The 23,468-nt window shown below is 29.7% G+C and overlaps 1 protein-coding gene across 3 annotated transcripts in view; it reads right to left on the bottom strand.

The window, feature by feature from the left end:
* Positions 1–23,468, bottom strand: part of LOC118201042 (uncharacterized) — a 100,365-nt gene that overhangs the window by 13,039 nt on the left and 63,858 nt on the right. For 2 of the 3 annotated variants that reach the window (XM_035373061.2, XM_035373060.2), the window contains exons 6-7: positions 4,182–4,314; positions 3,963–4,059 (exon numbers count right to left, since the gene is read on the bottom strand). In XM_035373061.2, coding sequence (XP_035228952.1) covers positions 3,963–4,059; positions 4,182–4,314 — 230 coding nt within the window. Of the gene's footprint in view, positions 1–3,962; positions 4,060–4,159; positions 4,315–23,468 lie in introns of all 3 variants that reach the window. The other variant, XR_004760187.2, reaches the window with a different exon arrangement.

Here is a 23,468-nt window from a genome sequence, read left to right as displayed (position 1 = left end):
CTTTTTACCAAATAATGTACTTATACCTTTACCGGCTAAAAAAGTTTTAAAAAAACTCAATCAGTAAATGGTGCAAAATAAATCAATCATACCTGATTTACAAACATCTATAATAATTAAGAATAATTATAATGATAAATCTTATTTACCATAGAAGAAAATTCAGAAGGAAACAAGTGTTAAATGCTTCAAATGATTAACTCACAAACACTAACTCTGACAAATCCACTGCATGAGGAACAGTCCAAAGGAATTACTAAATGCAGTCATATACAAGATTGATAATTCAGCAAAAATTATCAATTTGATTTTTTCAAAAAAGACTGATTACATGGCAAAATTTTCAAAATGTTTTTAACACATAAGATATAGAAATATTAAGTTTCTCCTTTTGACAATTTACTCTATTTAACTAACAAGCTGGTTATTAGTTTGCATCTTTACCATCACTTGTCATTTAGTCATGCAGCTCGTTCCTTCCAGGAAGTTATGTAGACTTTTACAAGAGAAGTGTAGAATATAGATAGATTTTATTTTTAACTGTAGTTGTTGTCTGAAATCTGTGCTTAGATGCACCTGTGTGACCGAGAACAATGAAGCTGCAGAGAATTAACTATTGGTGAATTTTGCTGTTACTCCTGGCCAGTACAGATGATTCCATGGAGTAACTGCCTAAAATGATAAGTTGCAGTTGAAAGTTTAATGTGTTAATATTCAATAAAGAATTAGAGTTCCTTGTGCAGAAAAAAAATTAATTATGAATGACTCGATATCTAAATTTTATCCCGAAACCCACGCACAGTCAAATAGACTGTTATCTGTACAACAATTTTGTGTTAAAATCTGAAGTATAGACTTATTAAAATGTAAACTGAATATTATTGTGTTTTTGTCTGCATGAACTATGGCATTTCATTCCCATCATTATAACCTGTGGATGGGATTTGTTGGCACTTAAAATTAAAATCCACAAAGCTAACTGTAAGGTTACAGCTCAAACACTTTCAAATTTTACATAGGTGTCATATTCTCAGAAACCACAGCTTCAAAAACTATCTTAGTCATAATCAATCTTAATTTCGCTAAGATCACACCTATTTAAGAAAAATTAATTCTATAAAAATGCTAGTGCAAACTAACCTCAATTTATTAATCACTGTGAATTAAACATTCACAACAACACTAATAAAGCACTAAAAAGCTATTGTAAGATAATTCCACTGCATGTTTATACATTAACTAACAAACAAAAACTTTCAATTCATTATTATATACATTTCATTGCTAAAAAACTCTGTTAATTTTTATCCTCCCTTCCTTAAAGATGAAAGCTATGTCTTTTTAAATATCCTGTCCCAGATGACCAAAATATCTATTTCTGCACACTTCTCATCAAAATACTTTTAAGTTATGATGAAAATGGTAAAATGACTTAAAAAGCTAAAAATAAAATAGACAAAGAACAACAGATTCAAAGTTCTAAATCTCTAAAATTATAGCAGAATGCTTCATATCAAGATACACATCATGCAAGGTATAAAGGAATTAAATTTTCAGACTTTACAAAAAATCAGAATTTCAAAATAAAACAAAGACGACCTGTACACCATATATTACATAATGTTTCACCTTTAAAATGTTCTGCTTGAGAACTTGTTTTATGCAGAGGTTATGTAAAATAATTGAAACAACTAAATTGAAGGACTTTATGATATAAAAGCACCTACGAAACCCAAAAATGCTTGAATTCTTGAAGTGGAGGCATACAAATTCTGTATAATGGTAATTGGCATTTTATAATTTTCTTCTGTCAGAAACTGCTTCAATTTTTCAAGAGATGTTAGTGGAAAAAAAAAGATCTAACTCTGTTTTCTAACACAGACAATTATGCTTCAGTAATACTTAAGTGTGGTAAATCTGCAGGATTTGGTAGATGAGTAATTCCATATTCTTTAAACCATGTCTGATTGACCTGACATCAGAGAATGGGGGTATTGTAATTTTCAAAAATGCAATTATAATTTGAAAGATGTTCCAAGAGACGAAGTCTGTACAATTTAAGGGCTACGGCTGCTTAATAATGGTTACATAATCTCTGTATTCATTCTTCATTTTAAGGTAATAACTGAACTGTCTCCAAAGCACAATACAATGTACCAAACTGTCACTAAATCACAAACATATTTTCGCACAAGAAACAGACAGTCTGACTAGTAAGTTTCTGCTGGTTTTCTATACCAAAATCCATGAGGTAGGGAACAGAGTAAAGATAAACTTGCCAGAAAACATTAGTTTCTTGATCAACATTTCACATTTTATATTCCTGACAACACTGTAATCTCAACTTTGCATTTATTTGCAAAACATAAAGTGTTAGAAATATTCAAATAATCTGCTTGTGCAGTTTTCTCTGTATATCAAAACTGGATTCTACAAATGCACATTAAGCATAGCAGTCATTTCTTTTGTAGTACAATTTTTTTTTTTTTTTTTTTTTTTTTTTTTTTTTTTTTTTTTTAATGTAAGCATATTTTTTAACATCCTTCTGTCAGGAAGTTTAATTTAAGAGATAAAGGAAATATTATAAATAATATAAAAAAAGTTATAAGGGGGAAAATCCTGGGGTGCTGATTTTAAGGCACGTAGGAGGAATGGGGGACTACTAAAGCAATTAAAACTTAAAGTCTGTTGTGGGAAACAATTTTTTTCTCAATCACCTCAAAACAATATAAAATGCTATTAGTGGAATCATTCAGTGATCAGTCAATGCTCTTCCCAGGAAACAGATCCAAATAACAGCAGCACAGGCCAAAATATGCTTTGAACTGTGCTGTTCAAATATTATTTTCACCTTTGTGGATGTTTTGACTTTTATGCCACAAACAGTATGATCCTTAAAGACACTGAGACAATAGTGACAGAACAATGACCAATCTTATAACTAATGGTGCTATGAGACAGTCTCAGCAAAATGAGCTAATGTTGAGTCTCTTACAAATGTCTAGCTCAGAGTTTCTGTGGTCACGATCTGCAGCAGTGGGTTACCAAGAATTTTAGCAGTTTTGATATTGTTTTGACTTATTATAATAATTTTACAATTACCAAATATTTTTACACAAAATATCTGAAAATAGATAAAGATAAGATAATAGAGACAAAGGAAAAAATTAAAACATTTTAACGCATTCTTTTTATAATATAAACATTCTTTTACTTGCTTTGCACATGACGCTGTCATTTCATCTGTTACTTATTTAAAATTTAAACATTGCTCTATGTCTTGAAAAAGTTAATGACCTAAAACTGCAATAGTATATTAGAGTACAAGTGAAAAAATTGACAGTTTTACTGATGAATGTGTTGGATTTTCTCAATGCTTATGGTGTCCCACAAAATTTTTTTAAATATTATGGGGTCCTGAGGTCACAAAAAAAATCAGTGATGAAACGAGGTCACGAGCGAAAAAAGTTAAAAAGCCTTGGTCTAGCATAACAGTAAACGAGGACAATATTTCAGTGCAAAACCCCTCTACATACCCCTAAAAAAATATTTTCATTATTTTTACTGCACTCATTTTTCTTAGTCTTTCTCATTTTAAGGATTTCACGAAATCAGAGTTTTATTGCTTCTACTTGGATCAGACTACTAACTATATATCTAACACCCATTCATGAAGATTATAAAAGTCTTTCTGGGGAAATTACACTACATTAGATATATTTCAATTGAAAGACCTCCAGGATCCATTTCACTAATGATGCAAAATGTTAAGACAAATGCATAAGGGCATAAGTACACCGTTAAAAAAAATTACAAATCAGATTTTATGCTAGTAAGTTTTTTAAAATTTAGTTCACCTTATTTGGTCTCATCTCTCTTTTATTATTATTATTATTAGTCAAGTACACACATTTATTAGAATAAAAAACTTCAACTGAATGGCTAACTTATCTCAAACTTACCTTCATCACAGTTTAAATAACCATGTCTCACTAAAAAGTCCAAAGTGACTAGAGAGCTAGTAAGTTTAAAATCATCAGTGACAATAACTTTCTTCAGCTGAATGAAGGAGGAAGAGAAGGGAAGGCTATTACATGTTTATAAGAAACATAAAATAATTCAATAGTTAAGAAAAAGTAATAAAAAACAGTAAATTTACATTAATTCCGGTTATTTCTTACTTCTTCTATAGAATATAAATGAAAGCTTTCAACTTCATTATCACTATTGATGGGCACAAAGTCCACAGGGAGTTCAATATCGAAAACAAACAAAGTTTCTGGAAATATGCCTCTATCATCTTCAAACATGAACCTAAGAAGAAAGAAATAATAATAAAATCAAGAATGGTTAAGAAAGAAATAGCATATGAATATTAGCTGCTTACATTTTAAGATTACAAAGAGTGTTAAATATTTACAGCATGAAGAAGGAATGCATGGACATATTTATTTAATACTCACACAATATCATATTAAAACAATTAATATTTTTTTAATTCTATTCATTTACTACAATATATTTTTATTCCAAATATTCTGTAAAAATTACATGTAACACAGCACTAATTCTAAAACTGACAACTTATTTTACATGCAAGCAATGCTTTTATGATATCGTTCAAAGTCATAGAATTTTTTTTTTAAATTTATTTTTACATCTTTGTGCATTAGTAAATTTAGTTTTTCACCATTACATATTGGGAGAGAGGAGATACCAGTATTGTGAGAAATTCACGTACTATACAGAATACTATGGCATTTTATATAATATTTGTCTGTCTAGAATATATGTCAAAAATGTCTAGAATATATCTGAAACTAAACTTTTTAGAATGTTTAATGTTTTGACTATTTTGAGACACATAATTTATTTTGAAATTACTTCACCACAGAATTTTGTATTTAGTATATTCTAGCTAATCTGCATTAGAACTGAAGAAGCAATGTATAACGTAGAACATAACACAGCTAGAACCTCTTATTAAACTGGAATTTGTCAAACTTAATAAAAAACAGAGGTGAAGAAATTTTAGAAATAATACTCCTTTATTAACTCAAATGTCTTATTAAGAAGAACCTAAAAACCTTCACAATATGTCAAATTCTGACAAAAAGTTTAATAATTCTTCAATTTAACAAGCAGCATTGTTATTTTATTTTATTCATAGTAATACAAATACAAAAAATATAAACAAATATTACAAACACAAATGTATTTCATGTTTCATTGCCATATTTGTTTATATTTTGTTGTTCCAATCAATTTTATAAGCAAATCATGATTTTTTTTAATTCGATTTTAAAATTATACTCTTGTGGGGTTTGCCTGAAATGAAATGCACTCCATACCAGCATGCCAGATGCTGGACCCATATAATGATGATGAATGCAAGCTGGCAGCATTTGTTCTCCTCAATGCTTTCACACACGTACATGCCCATTATGATGCTGTACACAGAGCTGGGATTTGCCTGAAAAGACAATGCAGTGTACACTCCTGTGTTCAGTGTCATTGTTCATCATACTATCTGAAATACCTGTTTCTGCTGCAGCATCAAGGGTGTTACATATATGTGGCAACACACTAGTTGCTTGTTGAACTGAAGTCAAAGAATGTCTACAATACATATTCTTTGCTGAAGTGAAGTAATCACCAGTTGATGTTGGTTTGCAATAAACAATGTGTTATGCGATCCTGTAGTAATGTCACTTATTTATTGATTAAGTAATATTAATATGAATATAACATGGCATAGCTGTGTGGAGTAGTATTACAACTAATTGCCAAGCAATCCCTTTGGTTGTTTTTCCTCTCAGCAGATGCAAGATGGAATTTTGTCGCCCACAGCAAGGCCTAAGTTTCAATGGCAATGTGGCCGAAAACTGGCGCAGATTCAAGCAGGTGTTCCAGATTTATATGAAAGCTTCAGGATATGCTTCAAAATATTCAGATGTGAAAGTTGCTTTATTTTTAAATGCCACTAGTGAGAAAGCAGTTGAAGTGTTCAATCTTTCAACAGGAGATCAGGGCAACTATGAAAAAGTGCTTGAAAGTTTGAAGCTTTCGCGACGCCTAGAACAAATGTCATGGTAAAGAGATTTTTATTCAATAAGAGAAAACAAGAAGAAATTTTTTATTGTTTTATGACTGACCTGAAAAAACTGGTAAAATGTTGCAAATTTGGTGAGCAGAGTGACTGTTGTACGTGATCGCAGTTGTATGTGTCCTTGGAGTATCTGATACCAGTTTACAGGAGAGGATGCTGCGAGAAAATAATCTGAGTTTGGAGAAAGCAATTGATTTAGGAAAAGCTGCTGAATTGAGCAAAGCTTGTGCTCAAACGTTAAGAGAACATAATGTTGACAGCATAACTTGAGGGAAAGTGAAGCACCATCAGGCAGGAGGAGCCAATGTAGCCGTAGCAGTGAGGAAGCACAGAGGATGGTGTGATTACACTTCAAATACTGAGATGTTTTTGTGTAAATGCAACAGACATTATATTAATGGACAATGTCTGGCATATGGGAAAAAAATGCTTTAATTGTGGCAAACTTAATCACTTTTCGACTATGTGCAGACTGAGACACATCCAAAATGTTTCTCAGCATGATAACGCAGATGTATATAGTGAATCTGATGATGAATTCTTCGTGAATTCCATAAATGTCCAAAAATCTAAAAGTGTATGCTCAACATCGTCTACAAAAGAGTGGACTAAAACAATAATTGTTGAAGGGACAAATGTGACCTTTAAGTTGGAACAGAGTTTGAAGTGAATATTTTGCCTGTGAAAATTTATGAAACACTGAGTGCTAAGAACTCTAATCTTATTGTAAACAAGTATAATGTTGTATTAGAAGCATTTGGGGGGGTCCAAGGTTAAACCTGATGGGTCGTTAATGTTACAATGTTCCTCAGATGGTGAGAATCATCCTCTAGAATTTTTAATTGTTTCTAGCAAGCACATACATCCATTATTAGGACTTAATGCATGTGTTAAACTTAATTTGATTCAGTTTATAAATAAGGTTGGAATATCAAATACAGGTAAGTTGGATCAATATACAATTGTTTTACCTCCATCTAAAGATAAATTTATTATTAATATTCAGAAGTGTTTGATAGTATGGGAAAATTTAATGGATTATATAAAATCGGAGTAGATGATCAGATAGCTCCTGTAGTGAGACCACCACGTAGAGCACCACTTAGTTTAAAACCTAAACTTGAATTAAAATTAAACAAATTAGAGAGACAGGGCATTATTGCAAAAGTTGATCAACCTTTGAACTGGGTTAGCAATCTAGTAATTGAAAAAGCTAATGTATCCTTAAGAATATGAATTGAACCTCAAGATCTTAACAAAGCTATAAAAAGAGAACATGTGTTGATTCCAGCAATTGAGGAGATTTTACCAAAGCTATGTAATAAATCAGTTTACTTTGGACTTAGAGGATGGGTTTTTTTCAAATAGCGTTAGATGGGGACAGTAGTGATTTTTGTACTTTCAGCACACAATTTGGATGCTATAAATTCTTAAGGCTTCCAATGGGTATTTCCTGTGCACCTGAAATTTTTCAGAAATGCAATCTTGAAAATTTTGGTAATATACCAGGAGTATTGATCTATTTTGATGGCATCCTCATTGCTGCTAGCACCATACAAGAACATGATAAAATTTTAACAGAGGTCATCAACAGAGCTAAAAACTCAATATTAAATTCAACAAGCAAAAACTTCAATGTAGGGTCAGTGACGTTAAATAGTTAGATCATTTATTTAATGTATCTGGCATGCAACCTGATCTTGATCAAATTAAAGCCATTACTGAGTTGCAGGAACCTCAGAATAAGAATGAATTACAGCGTGTTTTTGGAATGTGTAATTATTTGAGGAAATTTGTCCCACATTTTTCAGAGAAAACAGCCATATTAAGGAAACTTTTGAAAAACAAAGTAGAATGGCAGTGGTTACAGCTACATTCTAAAGTATTCAGGGAATTAAAAAAATTAATTTCCAATGCACCTGTATTAGGAATATTTGGCAGCAGTAAACCTATCACTATACATGCAGATAGTACTAAAGATGGATTAGGTTGCTGCTTATTGCAGAATGGGCAACCAATTGCTTTTTTGTCTAGGAATAATGCAGGAAAAAACTACGTTCAGATTGAGAAAGAAATTCTTAGTATTTTATTTGCTGTTAATAAATTTCACTATTACATTTATGGTACAGAGGTAAAAGTGCTTACTGATCATAAACCATTAGTTTCAATTAAGAACAAAAATATTGCTAATGTGTTGTCAAATAGATTGCAAAGGATAAAAATTAAGCTCTTAAAATATAACTTAAAACTTAAATATTTGCCTGGGAAATATAGGTATATTGCAGATTTACTGTCACATTCCTTTATTGAAACACATGCAAATGAAAACAAGGATATGACAGAGATTGTTCAGACACTAACAAAACAACGTCAAATGTCTGAGAGTAAGAAAAGGAAATTTCAGAAAGCTACATTGAATATTGGCAAAAGGGATGGCCTTTGAGTACTGATAAAGTTTCTAAAGAAGCAAGATCTTATTTTAAATTTAAAAATGAGTTGAGTGTTGAACAAGATTTAGTTTTCTTTAATAATCGAATTGTACCTGTTGCATTAAGGAAGTGTATGTTAACATTATTGCAGAAGCTCACTGTGGGAGTGAAAAATCAAAAGCTAGGACTTGACAAGTACTATTTTGGCCAGGAATCATCAGTGACATTGAGAATATGATTTCTAAATGCCTAATTTGTGATGGGTTCAGGCCTCAAACAGTAAAAGAACCTCTTGTTTGTCATGAAATTCCCAGTTTACCTTATGAAAAGGTTGGTACTGATATCTCTGAGTATGCTGGGAAAAGTTTTCTAGTAATAGGCTGTTACTTAACTAAATGGGTAGACAAAATTCCTCTAAAAAATAAAAAGGCAGAGGAAGTTACTAGTAAACTGAATCAATATTTGCAACACATGGAATACCCACAACTTTAATTTGTGATAATGTACCATTTAATAGTTGGAAAATAGAGTTTCGCAAGGGATTGGGGATTTGAAATAATCACTAGTGGTCTTCGATATCCTAAATATAATGGATTTGCAGAAAAGTTAGTAGATACAGCTAAGAGTTTATTTAGAAAAGCAGGATTGGAGAAATTAAATGAAGCTTTACTGGAATATAGAAATACTCCAATTTCAGGTATAAATTTATCATCAAGTAAAATGCTATAAGTAGAAATTTAAGAACACAGTTACCAATTACACAAACAGAATTGAAGCCAACTGTAAAAGATCAATATAGAGAAAAGGTGAAACAGCAGAAACAGGCTGTTTTTAGCAGAAACAGGCTAAAATCTCTTATGATAAGCATGCAAGGGAAAGACCTGAATTTATTCCTGGGAAAAAGGTAATGTTGAGATGGGAAAATAAATGGAAGCCTGCTATAGTTTTAAAAAAGTATTTAACTCCTAGATCATATTGGATTAGAACAAAAGATAATAGGGTAATTAGACGGAATAAATTCCATTTAATAAAAACTAAAAATCAGAAGAATTTAGTGACATTAGACTATTATGATCTATGTAATGAGAATGAGGAAAATATAAGTAGTGAACATCCAAAAATGCATAATGATCCTCACCATCAAGATAATAGCAATAATATTAATCGTGATTGTGTATATAAAACAAGAAGTGGTCGTAATGTATACTGACCATCTAAATATGATAATTATGTAATGCAGTGATTCCTATAACTCTCGCAAAAGAGGGGAGATGTTACATATATGTGGCAACACACTAGTTGCTTGTTGAACTGAAATGAAGTAATCACCAGTTGATGTTGGTTTGTAATAAACAATGTGCTATGTGATCCTGTAGTAATGTCATTTATTGATCAAGTAATATTAATATGAATATAACACAGGGAAGCTACAATAATGGCCATACTGACAGTTCATGCTGGTGCAAATATTATTGCATTCTATATGCAGACACTTATTATCCTGCACCTGAACCAAGTTCTTCACTCGGGGTATGTGAAGTAGATAACAATACCACAAAGTCGAGAACACAACGCGTCTGTCCCCTCAGGCATTAGTGACCTGGGGCTAAAAGGATTCCGCATGGTGTTCAGTATGGCCCTCCTGTCCCCATGAATTAGGCATGGAACTGCGACCAAAACAAGCAGCAATATCATGGAGCTAGGATTAGCCTGTAAACCCAACAAACTATGATTCTGCCACAGTTGAATTCCAACATGTAGGAGGACATTCCAACATTGGAGTTTTTCCTATTTACACGAGGCATACCATGAATTTTACACAAAGAACTAACATTCAAATGCAATTTTCAAATATGAAATTGATGTGCACTGCTCAAAAAAAAAATGGGACAATGGAAAATCTCTCGTTCTACTGGGCCGATTGACAAAATTCAAACTGTGTTTTTCATGTCTCGAAAGCGCAACTTAGGATATATATTAGATTTATATATAGCACTTATCTAACATAGGAATTTTGACACAAAATTGGACTTTTTCTGAAATAACATACCAATTTTTTTCCATATTTCGCTTCTACGACTCAAATTATGCCAAAATGCCAAGTTTCGTAAAAACCGTACGAGTAGTTTTTAAAATATTAGCTCTCAAAATTTTAGCTCCTCAATGTTAATTGAATTTGGCAAATATTTATTAATATCTCTTTTTTTATTAAACCTTTTTGATTTTTCCTTTCACATTTTGAAATTAAGGTTCATTCCAAATAAAATTTACCAATCTTTTGTGTTTTATTTTTTAAATTTCTATTTTTAAATAATATTTATAATTTTTTCGAAAAAGATTTTGAATTATAACCTATAAAATTTTTACCATCATCTTAAAGTAGGTGTATCTCTAAACATATATGCAAAAAATTAGACTTTTTATTCAAAATGTTCTAAGATATACACGAATTTACATATTTTCACGTTTTGAAATTTGGCATCTTTTTTTGGAGCGATAATAACGCCAAATGTGGTTCATGGATTTTTTTTTACAGTGAATTGCCCCAGCTATTTTTAACCTTAAATTTCAAATAAAATTTTACGAAGAATAAATTATATGAATTTTTTCCCCTCAATGATGTGTAATAATTATTTAGTAATACTATATGAAAAGCTATTTTTTTTAAATTACAGATGATATTATTCAAATTTTTAACTATTTTTTTAAATTTCTCTCTTTCTTCCTTTTTTTTAAAAAAAAATAAGAGTAAATTTTTACCTTCGGCGTTTTATCGTCTGCTACTTTACTTTAACTTTGTTTAAATCGAATTGTGTAAAACCGAGAACTTTCGTTTGATGTTTATTTGAATTTTATGAAAATATTTTATGACATTAACTGCATAATTTATTTCTAAACAAACTGTTTCTTATGAAGTGGTTGAAAGAGCAGCTGATACTATCATAAATATTTTTAAAGCACAGCATATTTTTATAGAAACATAAGATTTAGAATATGAAAGTATGATATAAACATACAACCCTCTAGAGACCGAATTAATAGAAGTTCAATGGTTATGTAGAAATGATCTGCAGCTACTTAATGGCTGGATAAGTCATCAGGTTCTGTGGACAAGTAAGAATAATTATATAAATGACACACAACATTCTGGATTCAATTTACAACGAGGGTAAGATGTTTATTAAATGAATTTAAAAAGATTTTAAACATAAAAAATCAACTCATTTTTATCCTAAAATGTATTATTGTGCATAGCATATTTTCATTATATCCTTAATTCTAATTTAGACTTTAATTGTCAAGAACTGAATCCTAATCATCAGTAATATAATAAGTAATTATCATGGTTATTAATAAATCCTTCTTATAAAGTAATTGCAAATATTTCAAAAAACTTTGTCTGAATGGGGACCACTAGCGGCCGAGCGGTAAAGTCGCTGAACACTGGTAGTTCGGTCTGAAGTTTGAATCCCGCGAACGGGCTGGCTGCAGGGGCATTTTCGTGGTTCTCCCCGTGTGTAAAGTGTATACAAGCCAGTTTTCTTTAGAAAGTCCTCCATGAAGGCATCCCTCCCCTTAGGCAGATAGCCCTAGTATCCTTTGTCATAATTTAATAAACCAAAACCTCTTGATGAAACCAGTCTTTCCTTTCATGTCATACCTTCAAAATGTTTAGCCTCTAAAGACTGATAAAGGCTTTGACCAAATACTGATGAAATGGATTGAATTGGATTATTAAGTTACGGCAAAGCAGGGTTATCTGCCTAAAAGAAAGGATGCCTTCATGAAGAACTTTCTAAGGGAAACCAGCTGGCATACACGTTACACATGAGAAAATCCATGAAAACGCCTATGCAACCAGCCCGTTTACTGGGATTCGAACCTTGGAGTGAACTACCAGTGTTCAGCGACTTTACCGCTCGGTCGTTTGAGGGCCTTTATGACATGGAAGGCGATAACTTTCTTTAAAATGATTGTCAGAAATACCAAGATGTTTCGAAAAGTTGGATGCTTTTTAATATACTTGCAGAATGCCTAAAGAGAAAGATCAAGAATAAAGATAAATGCCTGAAGAAAAAGAGAAGAAAAAATAAATTTTTGCGTAAAATTTAGTATTTGTACTTTTTTTTTAATTTAAAACTTTTTAATCTTATCATATTTGATTCGTGCGATTTCAAAAATAAAATATTTGACTAAAATATGAATAACATTTTAAGAAACCAAATGTAGGATAAAATTGTGTAAAGCAATGGGCACAATGATAAAACTATTTAAAGCAGTGTATGCAAGTCATCCTAAGTTAAAATGTCGGTTATACATCTTTCTTATTTATATACATCTTTTCTGAACGGAACATTGAAAGGCGTGTAAAACTGTGCTTTACTGTATTTTCTCTTTTAATATATGCAGTTTTCAAACGCATCATAGTCTGGGTTACAAAGTATTCTTCCAAAAGAAACGCAATTCAAATAAATAAAATCAAATTCTGCAAAATTTATATTAATAAATATATTTAAAATGCTCAGTTCAAAGGAATAAATAGAAAATTTTAAAACAATTATCTGAAGAGACAATGCAACACAAACAAATAAAATAAACATATAAAAATTTAAAAATTTCCTAAAATAATAACTATGACAAAAAATATATATAAAGAAAACTATTTGAAAAAAAATAAACGCTGCACCTTTATTTATGCAGTTCGAATAGGTAAATAGAAATTTTTAAAACAGTTATTCGAAAAAAAAACATGCAACTTAAACAATTAAAATGAAATTCGAAAAAGAAAAAATTACTTAAAATAATAACAGTTATAATAAAAAATATAATATAAAGAATATTATTTGGAAAAAAGGAATGATGGTGACTTTTCTTCCTCTCACAGGAAAGGAAACTAGGTTGCCATATATTAAGAAGTTCGCCAAGTTTATTCAGTTTCTTGGCGCAAACTGAACAAAAAGTGCCAACACAAATTTGTGAATTTCTCCGTAAATTTCGCTCCAAATTTTACAAAATTTCATATTTAGGCGTAATTTGAGCTGTAGAATCAAAATATGTAAAAAAATTGGTATGTTATTTCAGAATAAGTCCTATTTTGTGTCAAAATACCTATGTTAGAATAGTGCTATATATAAATCTAATATATATAGTAAGTCGCGCTTTCGAGACATGAAAAACGCAATATGAACTTTGTCAATCGGCCCAGTATAACAAGAGATATAGAACTGTCCCTTTTTTTTTTTTTTTTTTTTTTTTTTTTTTTTTTTTTTTTAAGCAGTGTACAATGCACAAAAAAAGGAGAGACAGGTCTGTATCTCCTGTTCTACTGGGCCGATTGACGATATTCGACTTGCATTTTTCATGTCTCAAAAGGACAATTTATACATAGCATTGATTTCACATAGGTATTTTGACACAAAATGGGACTTTTTCTGAGATAACATAGAATTTTTTTTCCATATTTTGATTCTATGATTCAAATTATGCCAAACCCAAGCAGCACGTCTCCAAAAATATACATATAATTTTGGGGTATTTTTTTTTCACATCATTTTCATGAAAGTTATACAAATAAAAAAAACTGTACATATTATCGATGCTTTGTCGTCGCATGTTATTTTTATGAAAATTATACGAAACGAAATGTGCTAGTAAAAACTACTGATATCACAGCACTTTTCTGTTGTTACAAATATTATATGAATTCTAAGAAACCTTTGCAAAAAATCTACGATTTAGAGTATATGTTGAAAAATTTTCATTTTACAGTTGCTTTTTTCCCTTCGAACAAAAAAAAAAAAGGTAGAATATGCAAAAAAAGTTTTTTAATAGAGTTTTAATGTCACAAATGAATTATTTTTACATTTTTAATAATAATAATAATTTTACAAAACTGGAAGCTTAATCCTCATATTTTACATAAATTTCAATTGCTTTAATCATTATTATAAAAATCATATGAGGCTAACATTTTTAATGGTATTTAATACACGGGAAAAATTATATGGTGATCTCACTAATTTTTTATATGATAAAAAGTAAATAAGTAATTATATTTTTATTTTTCCTGAAACAGTCAAAGACATTCTTAATCTAGAGATCTTCAGAATAAATATAACATTCCCATTAAATGAACGCAAAATTTAACTGGTTAATTTTATGCTAGCTTATCAAAATATCTGTTTTTAGGATTATATACCGAGTATGCGCATGTAGAGACATTTCTATTTTTTGAAGAAAAATTGGTTAATTACTTTATTACAGAGGTGCTCTGAATAGAAGTTGATACAACTTGAAAATAAATTTATTTCGTATATTATTTTAGAAGATTTTTTAATATGTTTAATTATAAATAAAGCAAAGTAAATCTCTTTCACTGATCAATGACAAAGCAGGAAACATCTGTTTTACTTCCCGCAGTGTGGCGGGATGTTTGTGCAAAGAATTTGAAAGTCAGCATGGCACCAGTTTTTTTAGTGAATTCATCGATGTTGTTGTATTGAATCTGACATTACAGTATTATTTGAGGAAAGTAAGTGAATTTTTTTTTCAGTGTTTAATGTCCGTACCTTTACCTACATAAAATTGTATTAATAGAGTGAAGCTAGGAAATGTGATTTTCTTGTATCATGTTTAGCCTTTGTGAATGTGCTGAATGATTCATTTTTGGCATTTAGTCTTGTTAATGACATAGAATACCAGATCAATAAACTGAAAACTTCATGTTGGGCACTTATGTATTTCTCCCTGTTTATGTCACTCCCATTCGTGTGTTTCCCTTTTTTTTATAATTACATCGTTTTTTACTCAAAAGTTTTAATATTTATCTTAAAACATACTGTAATTAAGCAGAAAAATAGCATCTTTAACTTAAAGATATTGTTGCCATTAAAATATGAAATTTTATGTGATAAAACACACAAGTAGTTTTGCTCCATATTTGTGTTCATTTTTTATACTGAATTTTCATGCAGTTGCATTTACTGAGTAAGTTTTCCTTAAGTCCTTCATGAACGCATTCCCCCCCCCCTTTTTTTTTTTTTGTTAGTTTAGTTTGTTTGATTTTGTAGTTGTTCTGCCAGAAAGAAAATAAATTCAAGTAAGGATGCTTGTTTGCCTTTCAGTTTTAAACAAATTTATTACTATTTACTGTAGGCTTCAGGTTTTCTACACATAATTTTTGGTACTGTTCTTCGGAACAGATTCAGAAATAATGGATGTATTTGTTCATGTATGTATATATATATGTATGTATGAATATATGCATATATGTATATATATGCATATACCCATATAACATCCATACATACATGCATGCATGCATACATAGATTCTGAATCCAGTCCCAATAACAGAAGAATACCTAATTTTCTATGTCAAAACTTGATGGTTATGTCGATTATTAACTGCTTGAAACTATTTAAAAGTTAGTATTTTGATACAAAACACCTTAAATTATTTGAATATTTTATTAAATCATGTATTTTGATATATCTAGGTATTTAAAAAAATGAAAATTGTAAATGTATAGAAATGCTTATATAAAATCAAGAAATTGCTGATCTTTTTGTTGTTTTTCCCCTTTTAAATTAAAAAAAAAATTAAAATATGACAGTCTGGTGAGTCAATGGCCAGTTGAGGTTTAGTAAACAGGACATCTAATCTAACAGAAAACAAAAAAGACAGATTTGGAAATTTTGTTTCATAGTTATTGAAATCATAATGGCATGTTTGAATTAATATTGTTTCTTTATGAATGTGACAAATTCTAATGAGCTAGGAAATGATTTATTTTCTATTAAATTTTAAATGTAACTAATATAGCCAGACAATTTTCTTCATAGTATTTCACTAAATATTTAAAAGGAAAACGAGTCTTATTTATATTAATTATTATAAGCTTCCATTGTCAACTCAGTTAATAGTGCAGTATGGGATTCCAAATAATATAATAGTTCAGGAATTTTCACTCAGTATATCTTGATGATATGTACGATGATGTTGTTGAACAGAATATTACTTCTGCACAGGAAAGTAATTTTATTGTAACATTTACATAAATCAAGCTTTTTTTAAGAATGATAGCAGTTTCTAAGCCAACCTGAAATTTTCACATTTAGAAAATATATGTATCATGTAGCCATTAGGTTTTTCACAGAATAGAAAAGGTTTAAAAAAATGGCGTTTCATTGGAGAGGGATACTATAAATGAGATTGCCAGTATTTAAAGGGATGATTTCAAATTTTGAGAAAAATAATGAAACTGAATTTTCAGATAGTGAAAATGAAATTCTCTACATCTAAGAGTTATAATAAACCTTCTGATTAATGTAATCCTATAAATTCAGATTAATTTAAATTGGATAAATTCATGTATTGCAACAGAACTGGAATGAAATATTTGTACTAAATATGTCTGTGGGAAATGCATACCTAAATTTTTATTTTCTAAAAATACTCTGCACTGTTAATTTTTACAAGGGAAAAAAATAAAGTTATAAAAGGTTATTTATTTATTTATTATTTAAAAATTAAATTGAAAATAATAAACTAGTTTTTGAGAATAGTGTAAAACTAAATTTACATTCAATTCTGGTAAACTGAGTTAATGATGTTTCGCTGTAATAAGTATGAATTTTTTGTCAAAGTATAATAATTTAAATTTTTTTCAAGAAAATGAAGCAAAGAATGCTTTGGAACAAAGTTGTGTTGGATACTTGCAAGGTAATTTTCTCTTTTACCTTAGCTCAGTTAACCTAATAGTATCGTGTTACAGATGTATTCTTGTATTCCTAAAATAGCAAATTTATGAAAATTATAGGAAAAATGCAAAATATTAATTAAAAATGACAGAAGTAGAGTCTGATTGGATTTAATGAGTTGGAAATACTGTCTGTCTTTTCATGAATTAAAAATAATTTCAAATAAAATTTGCTTTTTTCATTTTTACATGTTATGTGTTTATTACTATTATTGTAATTTGATTTATCATATTTGCTTACATATTCCATCTCCCTTTTCCTAAATCATACCCATAAGTTTCTAAATCATACACTGAAAAAAATTAAAGAGAAAAGTACATGAAGAGGAAAAAGATACAAGTAAATAATGAAACTTACTGTTATTTAAGTCTGTTTCTAACATTTGTACCAGAATTCAAAAATTTTCAAATATTAGTTTATATTCTGTTTTAAATTGAAAAGCTCCTTTGCACCCAAATGGCTAAAGCTCCCTAAAACTAATACAACTGATACTGATCTAACTTCTATTTCTCACCAATAATCCAGATGCATGGAGTTTTCTCAATTTCTGCCTCATGTAATGTAAATATGAGTACCTTTTCATAAAATATGACTTTCATGAAACTATTCCACCTTTCATAGATTGTGTTCATATTTTGCAATAAAATCATCCTGTTAATTAAAAATTTATTAAAAATTTGCTATTAGCTGCTAAAGTGTATAATTTTACTGACTTTGTTTTATTTAAATTATTTAGTATTTAATTCATTTTAAGAATGTGTAAGGAAATGCATACATTAAGAGTTATGCAGAATTATATTTTGGGTACTTAAACTCATAAATTTGTGGGATATTTTTTAGAAAATTTATTAATGATAAATACCATCTATATTATGGTATTATATATTAAATACCTATTATATATTAAATACCATCTATATGCTAAAACATTCTGTGGTTTTCACATCAGAGTATATATTTTAAATGAGCTTTTTGGAACAGCTGTGTCAAGTGGATCATGAATTAATATTAAATGGGAATTTTTCCTTTATTTAATAAAGAAAGTATTCAAGCCAAATGAACTTTTTCACTATTTGCATACAAAGTTGGCAACAAATATTTCCTGCTAGTGAAATGACAATTTCTATTTTGCCAGGACTGGAAATTTACATAGTGAAAACAGTAACCCTGTTTTGAGATGCTAAAAAATGAAAATAAAAAAATTTGAATTTAAATTGATTTTTGAAAGAAGACTTCAAAAATTTAGTCTTGCTATCATTCTGCATTTCTTTTTAAAACTTTTTTACAGTATTATTTATAAATTTATTGCTATTTATCTTTCTGTTGGCTTTCTTATTTTGATAAGAATGCCCATGAATGTAGACATAAAATATTTTATATTGTAAACTGAGATGCCATTGTTATCCTAATTAAAGATTCATATTCTGGTTCTGGAGGAAATTATGGATAATACTTTTAATTGTGTATTGGTTTCTGGTTTACTGAAATGTGTAAAATAGCCATATATATGACTAATAATTTAAATGCATAAAACTTCCTGTATTAAATATGTTTTTAGTACTTAGGTAAAGTAAACCTAAGATAATGTTAACCATAAAACATCGCCAATGTAATCATTTAAATTATTTTTAGCTTTTATTTTAAATCAAAGAGCCAGGATGTTTCAGTCATCGTGAGGTACTAGAACATCAATTTGCATTAATTCAAACAGTATTAGGCTACTTGAATTTGCATTCTGTTTAACCTCATAAGTTAAATTTTTAAGCAGGCAGTTCTGACAGATCTTAGATGTAAAATTTTATTATAATTTCTCACTAATATTCTTGACTAAACAAGACTCAATTCCCCCTTAAGAAAATTTAATTTGAAACTGAAAATGAATTTTAGTTTCTATGATTTTAAGTATAGCATTTTTAAGCATCCTTTGATTTATATTACGTTCTTTATACTTAAATTATTTTATTAAATAAAGATGTTACATTTTGCTATCTTACTCCATTCTAGTTATTTTCAAAGCAGAATGTGCTATTGATCATGCTGCTAATTTAGTACCTACCTCTCCTTGCATTTAATTACAATAACTCTCACTGTGATATCTCTAAAACCTAAGCATAGCATATTTAGACTAAATTTTAAACCACAGTATGTATATTTATAAGGTATTCTCCTTTTGGTTCATATGCACTATAGGCTAATTTTAAAAACAAAAAACATTTCCTTGTCTAAAAATTAAGTTGAACAAAATATTTCCTGCTCATAAACTTCATGTAATGTATAGAACTGCCTGTTAACTGAATGCTCTTTTTGTAACATGATCATGATGCTAGGCAAAAGGTTTTTGGCTCTCTTTCATAGGTTAATTAATGTATTTTAAAATAATTTATAAATATTTAAGTACTGTACAAAGTCCCTAATCCAAATGTCCATTATCCGGAATGATCTATAATCCAGACCTCAAAGCCACAGACTCTGTTTTTTTTTTTTTTTTTTTTTTTTTTTTTTTTTGTATGGTTTACGCATGCACGTTTAATGTATAATGGACGGTATAAGCTAGACTAAAATTATCTTTACTGATTTTAAGGCATTTCGGTTAATGTTGCAGATTGCACTGTTCCTTAATCTTCTAATTGGATCCGACTTATTATTTTTTGCAGACTGCAATTTTATAAAAATTCAGCTTGAACTTTCCATTATGTCAAAAAGAGTTTCCAATTCTGGAGCTGTCAAAGGATCTACAAAGTGAAAGCATGTTTCGATGTCCATCAAACATAAAGTGGAATTGCTGAAAAAAATGGATAAAGGCATATCCGTCTCAAAATTATGCGAGCAGTATGGCATTGGAAAGTCAATTGTATATGACATTAGAAAAAAGAAAAAGGAACTTTTTGAATTTTTTGTTGATTGCGACACCCCACCTGCAATGAATAACAGAAAAAGGGTTTATTGTGCTAAAAGTGACAATCATTACAAAGTGATGATTGAACAGGTCAGACAGACTCGCAGCGAGACTGCCATTGACGGGTCCAATGCTAATGGCTCAATCCGAAATATTTCATGAAGAAATGAACTTAAACACTGTGTGCACATATTCAACAGGTTGGTTAACCAAATTTAAAAATCACCATGGTATAAGACAATTAAAAATTTCAGTTGAAAACTTCAGCTGATGCTGAAGCTGCTGAGCAATTTGCAGATGAATTCATTGAACTCATTACTAGTGAACAATTATCTCCAGAACAAATTTACAATGCTGAAGAAACTGGTCTTTTCTGGCAATATGTACCACAAAATACCTTGGCAACCTCTACAGAAAAGTCTCCAACTGGTGTCAAAGATTCCAAAGTGAGACTAACAATTTTAGCATGCGCAAATGGTGCAGGAACATACAAGTGCACCTTTTTGTAATCGGAAAACATGCACGACCTTGAGCATTTAAAGGAGTAAGGATTTTCTCCATTATATATCGCGCAAATAAAAAAGCATGGATGACACAAGCGTTGATGAATGGTTGGTTTGAAAATCATTTTATACCCGAGGCTCGGCAACATTTGAATTCGGTTGGTTTACCTGATGACTCAAAAATAGTCCTAATTGTTGACAACTGTTTGGCACATACTTCACTTAAAAGTTTTAGTAAAAAGATAATGTATCCGTATTGTTCTTCCCTCCAAAGTGTAGGTCTATCATTCAGCCTATGGATATGGGAATAGTGCACGTGCTGAAATGCAAATATAAAGTAGCATTTTTTAAATCTATGTTAAATTTCTTTGAAATGGCAAGACTATTCAAAACATTTTGAAATTTTTTAGCATAAAATCTGCTGTGTGGAGCATCGCAAGATCGTGGGAGGATGTGTCTCCAGATATGTTATAAAATGCTTGGCATAACTTATGGCCAGCTACTATATTTCATGGTGAGGATGATGAAGATGATAGCCGTGGATTTGAAGGTTTTCGGACATTGCAAACTAAAGGTGAAATTTTCCAGTTACTGGATTTTGTAAAGAAATGTGGGAAGGGGTAATAAATGAAGATGATATAACAGAAGTTTTTCATTGTGACGACAATGCCCCAATCATCAATCAATTAACGGACGGCAAAATCTGTAGTATAGTTCTAGACCCAGAAAATACTTCTTCCGATACTGAAGAAAGTGACAGAGATTTTATTGAAAATGAAAAAATTTCGATTGACAAGTTAGTCGGTATTCTCGACACAGCAATTACAGGACTTGAACAGTGGAACTTTGTAACCGAACAAGAAATTATGTATGTTTATAGAATTAAAAAGAAAGTATTAGCACAAAAAATGAAGCAACTTAAACAACTTACACTGAAAGAAATGTTTAATAAAGTAAACAAATAAAGATTAAGCTTTTTTAAAAAAATTTTTTTGATACACTTTAGATCATAATTGTTCTTTATTTCATACATGATGGCTTCCTATTTTTAATTGTATAATTTCTGCATGCCATCTTACCAGATTTAAATTGATGATCTATAATCCGGAAAAACCTCTAATCCGGAATCGCCGAAATCTCGACGAGTCCAGATTAAGGAATTTGTACTGTATTAATTCAATTTACACTTAAACCAACATGAACTTCTTATGATTGTGATGGGATGTCGTGTTTATCCATTATTGGTGCAAAATTACGCTATTTGGAAACAACAAAAACATGTTAATAGCATTACGAGCTCTATAATGTTGTTACAAATCTCTCACGTACTAAATTTTTCTACGGAAAATTTTTTTCTAAAATCTTTAAATATCCCGTTAATTTGAGCTTTCTGGTTAGTTGAATGATGGATAACCTTTTATTGTACCTGTAATTTGGCCATTACAGTTACAGCATATAGTACCAGTAATTTGACATTTGTTGCATGCTGTCTTCATGGTGTAGCAATTTTAATGGCCAACAATGTATTTGAGAAAAACCCAAGCAGATGATTACCTGTAATTTTTTCTTACTTTTTAATACTGGTGATAAAAAGCATAAAAATTTATTAAAAAATATTTCAAAATGATTCTTCTTATTAATAAATTTTACGAATTTTACATTAATGCTAATTGTAAACAACGAATTATGGAATACTAAATTATAATGCTAGGAAACTTTAATAGAAGTTTGATTGCAGCACTTGATTTTCTTCTTAGCATTCTAATAGCTCCACTAAAAAAAATACACTTTAAATGATTTTTCAAAAAATAGTTTTAAGAAAATCCACATTAATTTAAAGAATTAATAATAGTGGCAAGCAGCATCAGTACTTTCTAGTTACAGAAAATCTATAAAAATCATACACGTCATGAAACAGTACTTTTAGGAAACTCTATTTGATACAATGGGAATGCTTGAACAGATCTGCAATATTTTAATGCAAGGTATTCTTTTAAAAGCAAAACTATTCTGCCACTTCCTAAAAATAGATAGAATTTTCTACAAAATCAATACCATCCTAATTCTGGTCTGTACTTGCTTCACAGTATATAATTATAAAATTGAAGATCTGATAAGACCTGGTAAACATACCTGAAGAATAATGAAATGTTTGGCTTCAGATTTATAAACTTTAAGTAGAGTTAGAATGACAAAAATGGCAGCAGCTTAATTTGACCATCAAATATTAGAGTATTTTACTGCACAGGAAGATAAAGTACTAAACTGAAGTGAAATTAAGGATTTCACTTCAGTTTAGTACATTATTTCAGCAGATAAAAGTGCAATACAGTTTAACTCAGTAGCAGAAAATTAAATATGAGTCAATTTTTTCCCCTTCCCTTTGATAATTTAATTTTATTATTTTAGATACTTTACTTTTCTTTTAGCATAAACTGGCAGTATTCATTTGGATTTGAATCTCAACAGTTTCAACTGTTCCCTCCTGCTGATTTTATTAAAGTAGCTGTTGATTTCTAGCATAAAATAAAGAGAAAAAAAAAGAAGATAGAAAAGAAAAGAAAAAAAGAAAAATAACATCCTAACATATAAGATAGATTACACAGACTACATTTTGAGAACTGATGACTTTTCATATGAATTTCAGTTAGTTCAACTTTAAAAAACGTAATGCAAAGTACTTAAAATTTGTACATTAAAAAATCAATTTTTGAATTTTTTAAAAAATTTCCATAGTTTTAATATTATTTAGTAATTTATTACTTACTA

The sequence above is a fragment of the Stegodyphus dumicola genome, chromosome 8, assembly GCF_044657685.1.
Source record: "Stegodyphus dumicola isolate Sdum_Otavi_A_Nest chromosome 8, ASM4465768v1".
Lineage (NCBI taxonomy): Eukaryota > Metazoa > Arthropoda > Arachnida > Araneae > Eresidae > Stegodyphus > Stegodyphus dumicola.
The sequence above is the reverse complement of the archived record's forward strand: the minus strand, read 5'-3'. Positions and strand labels throughout refer to the sequence as shown.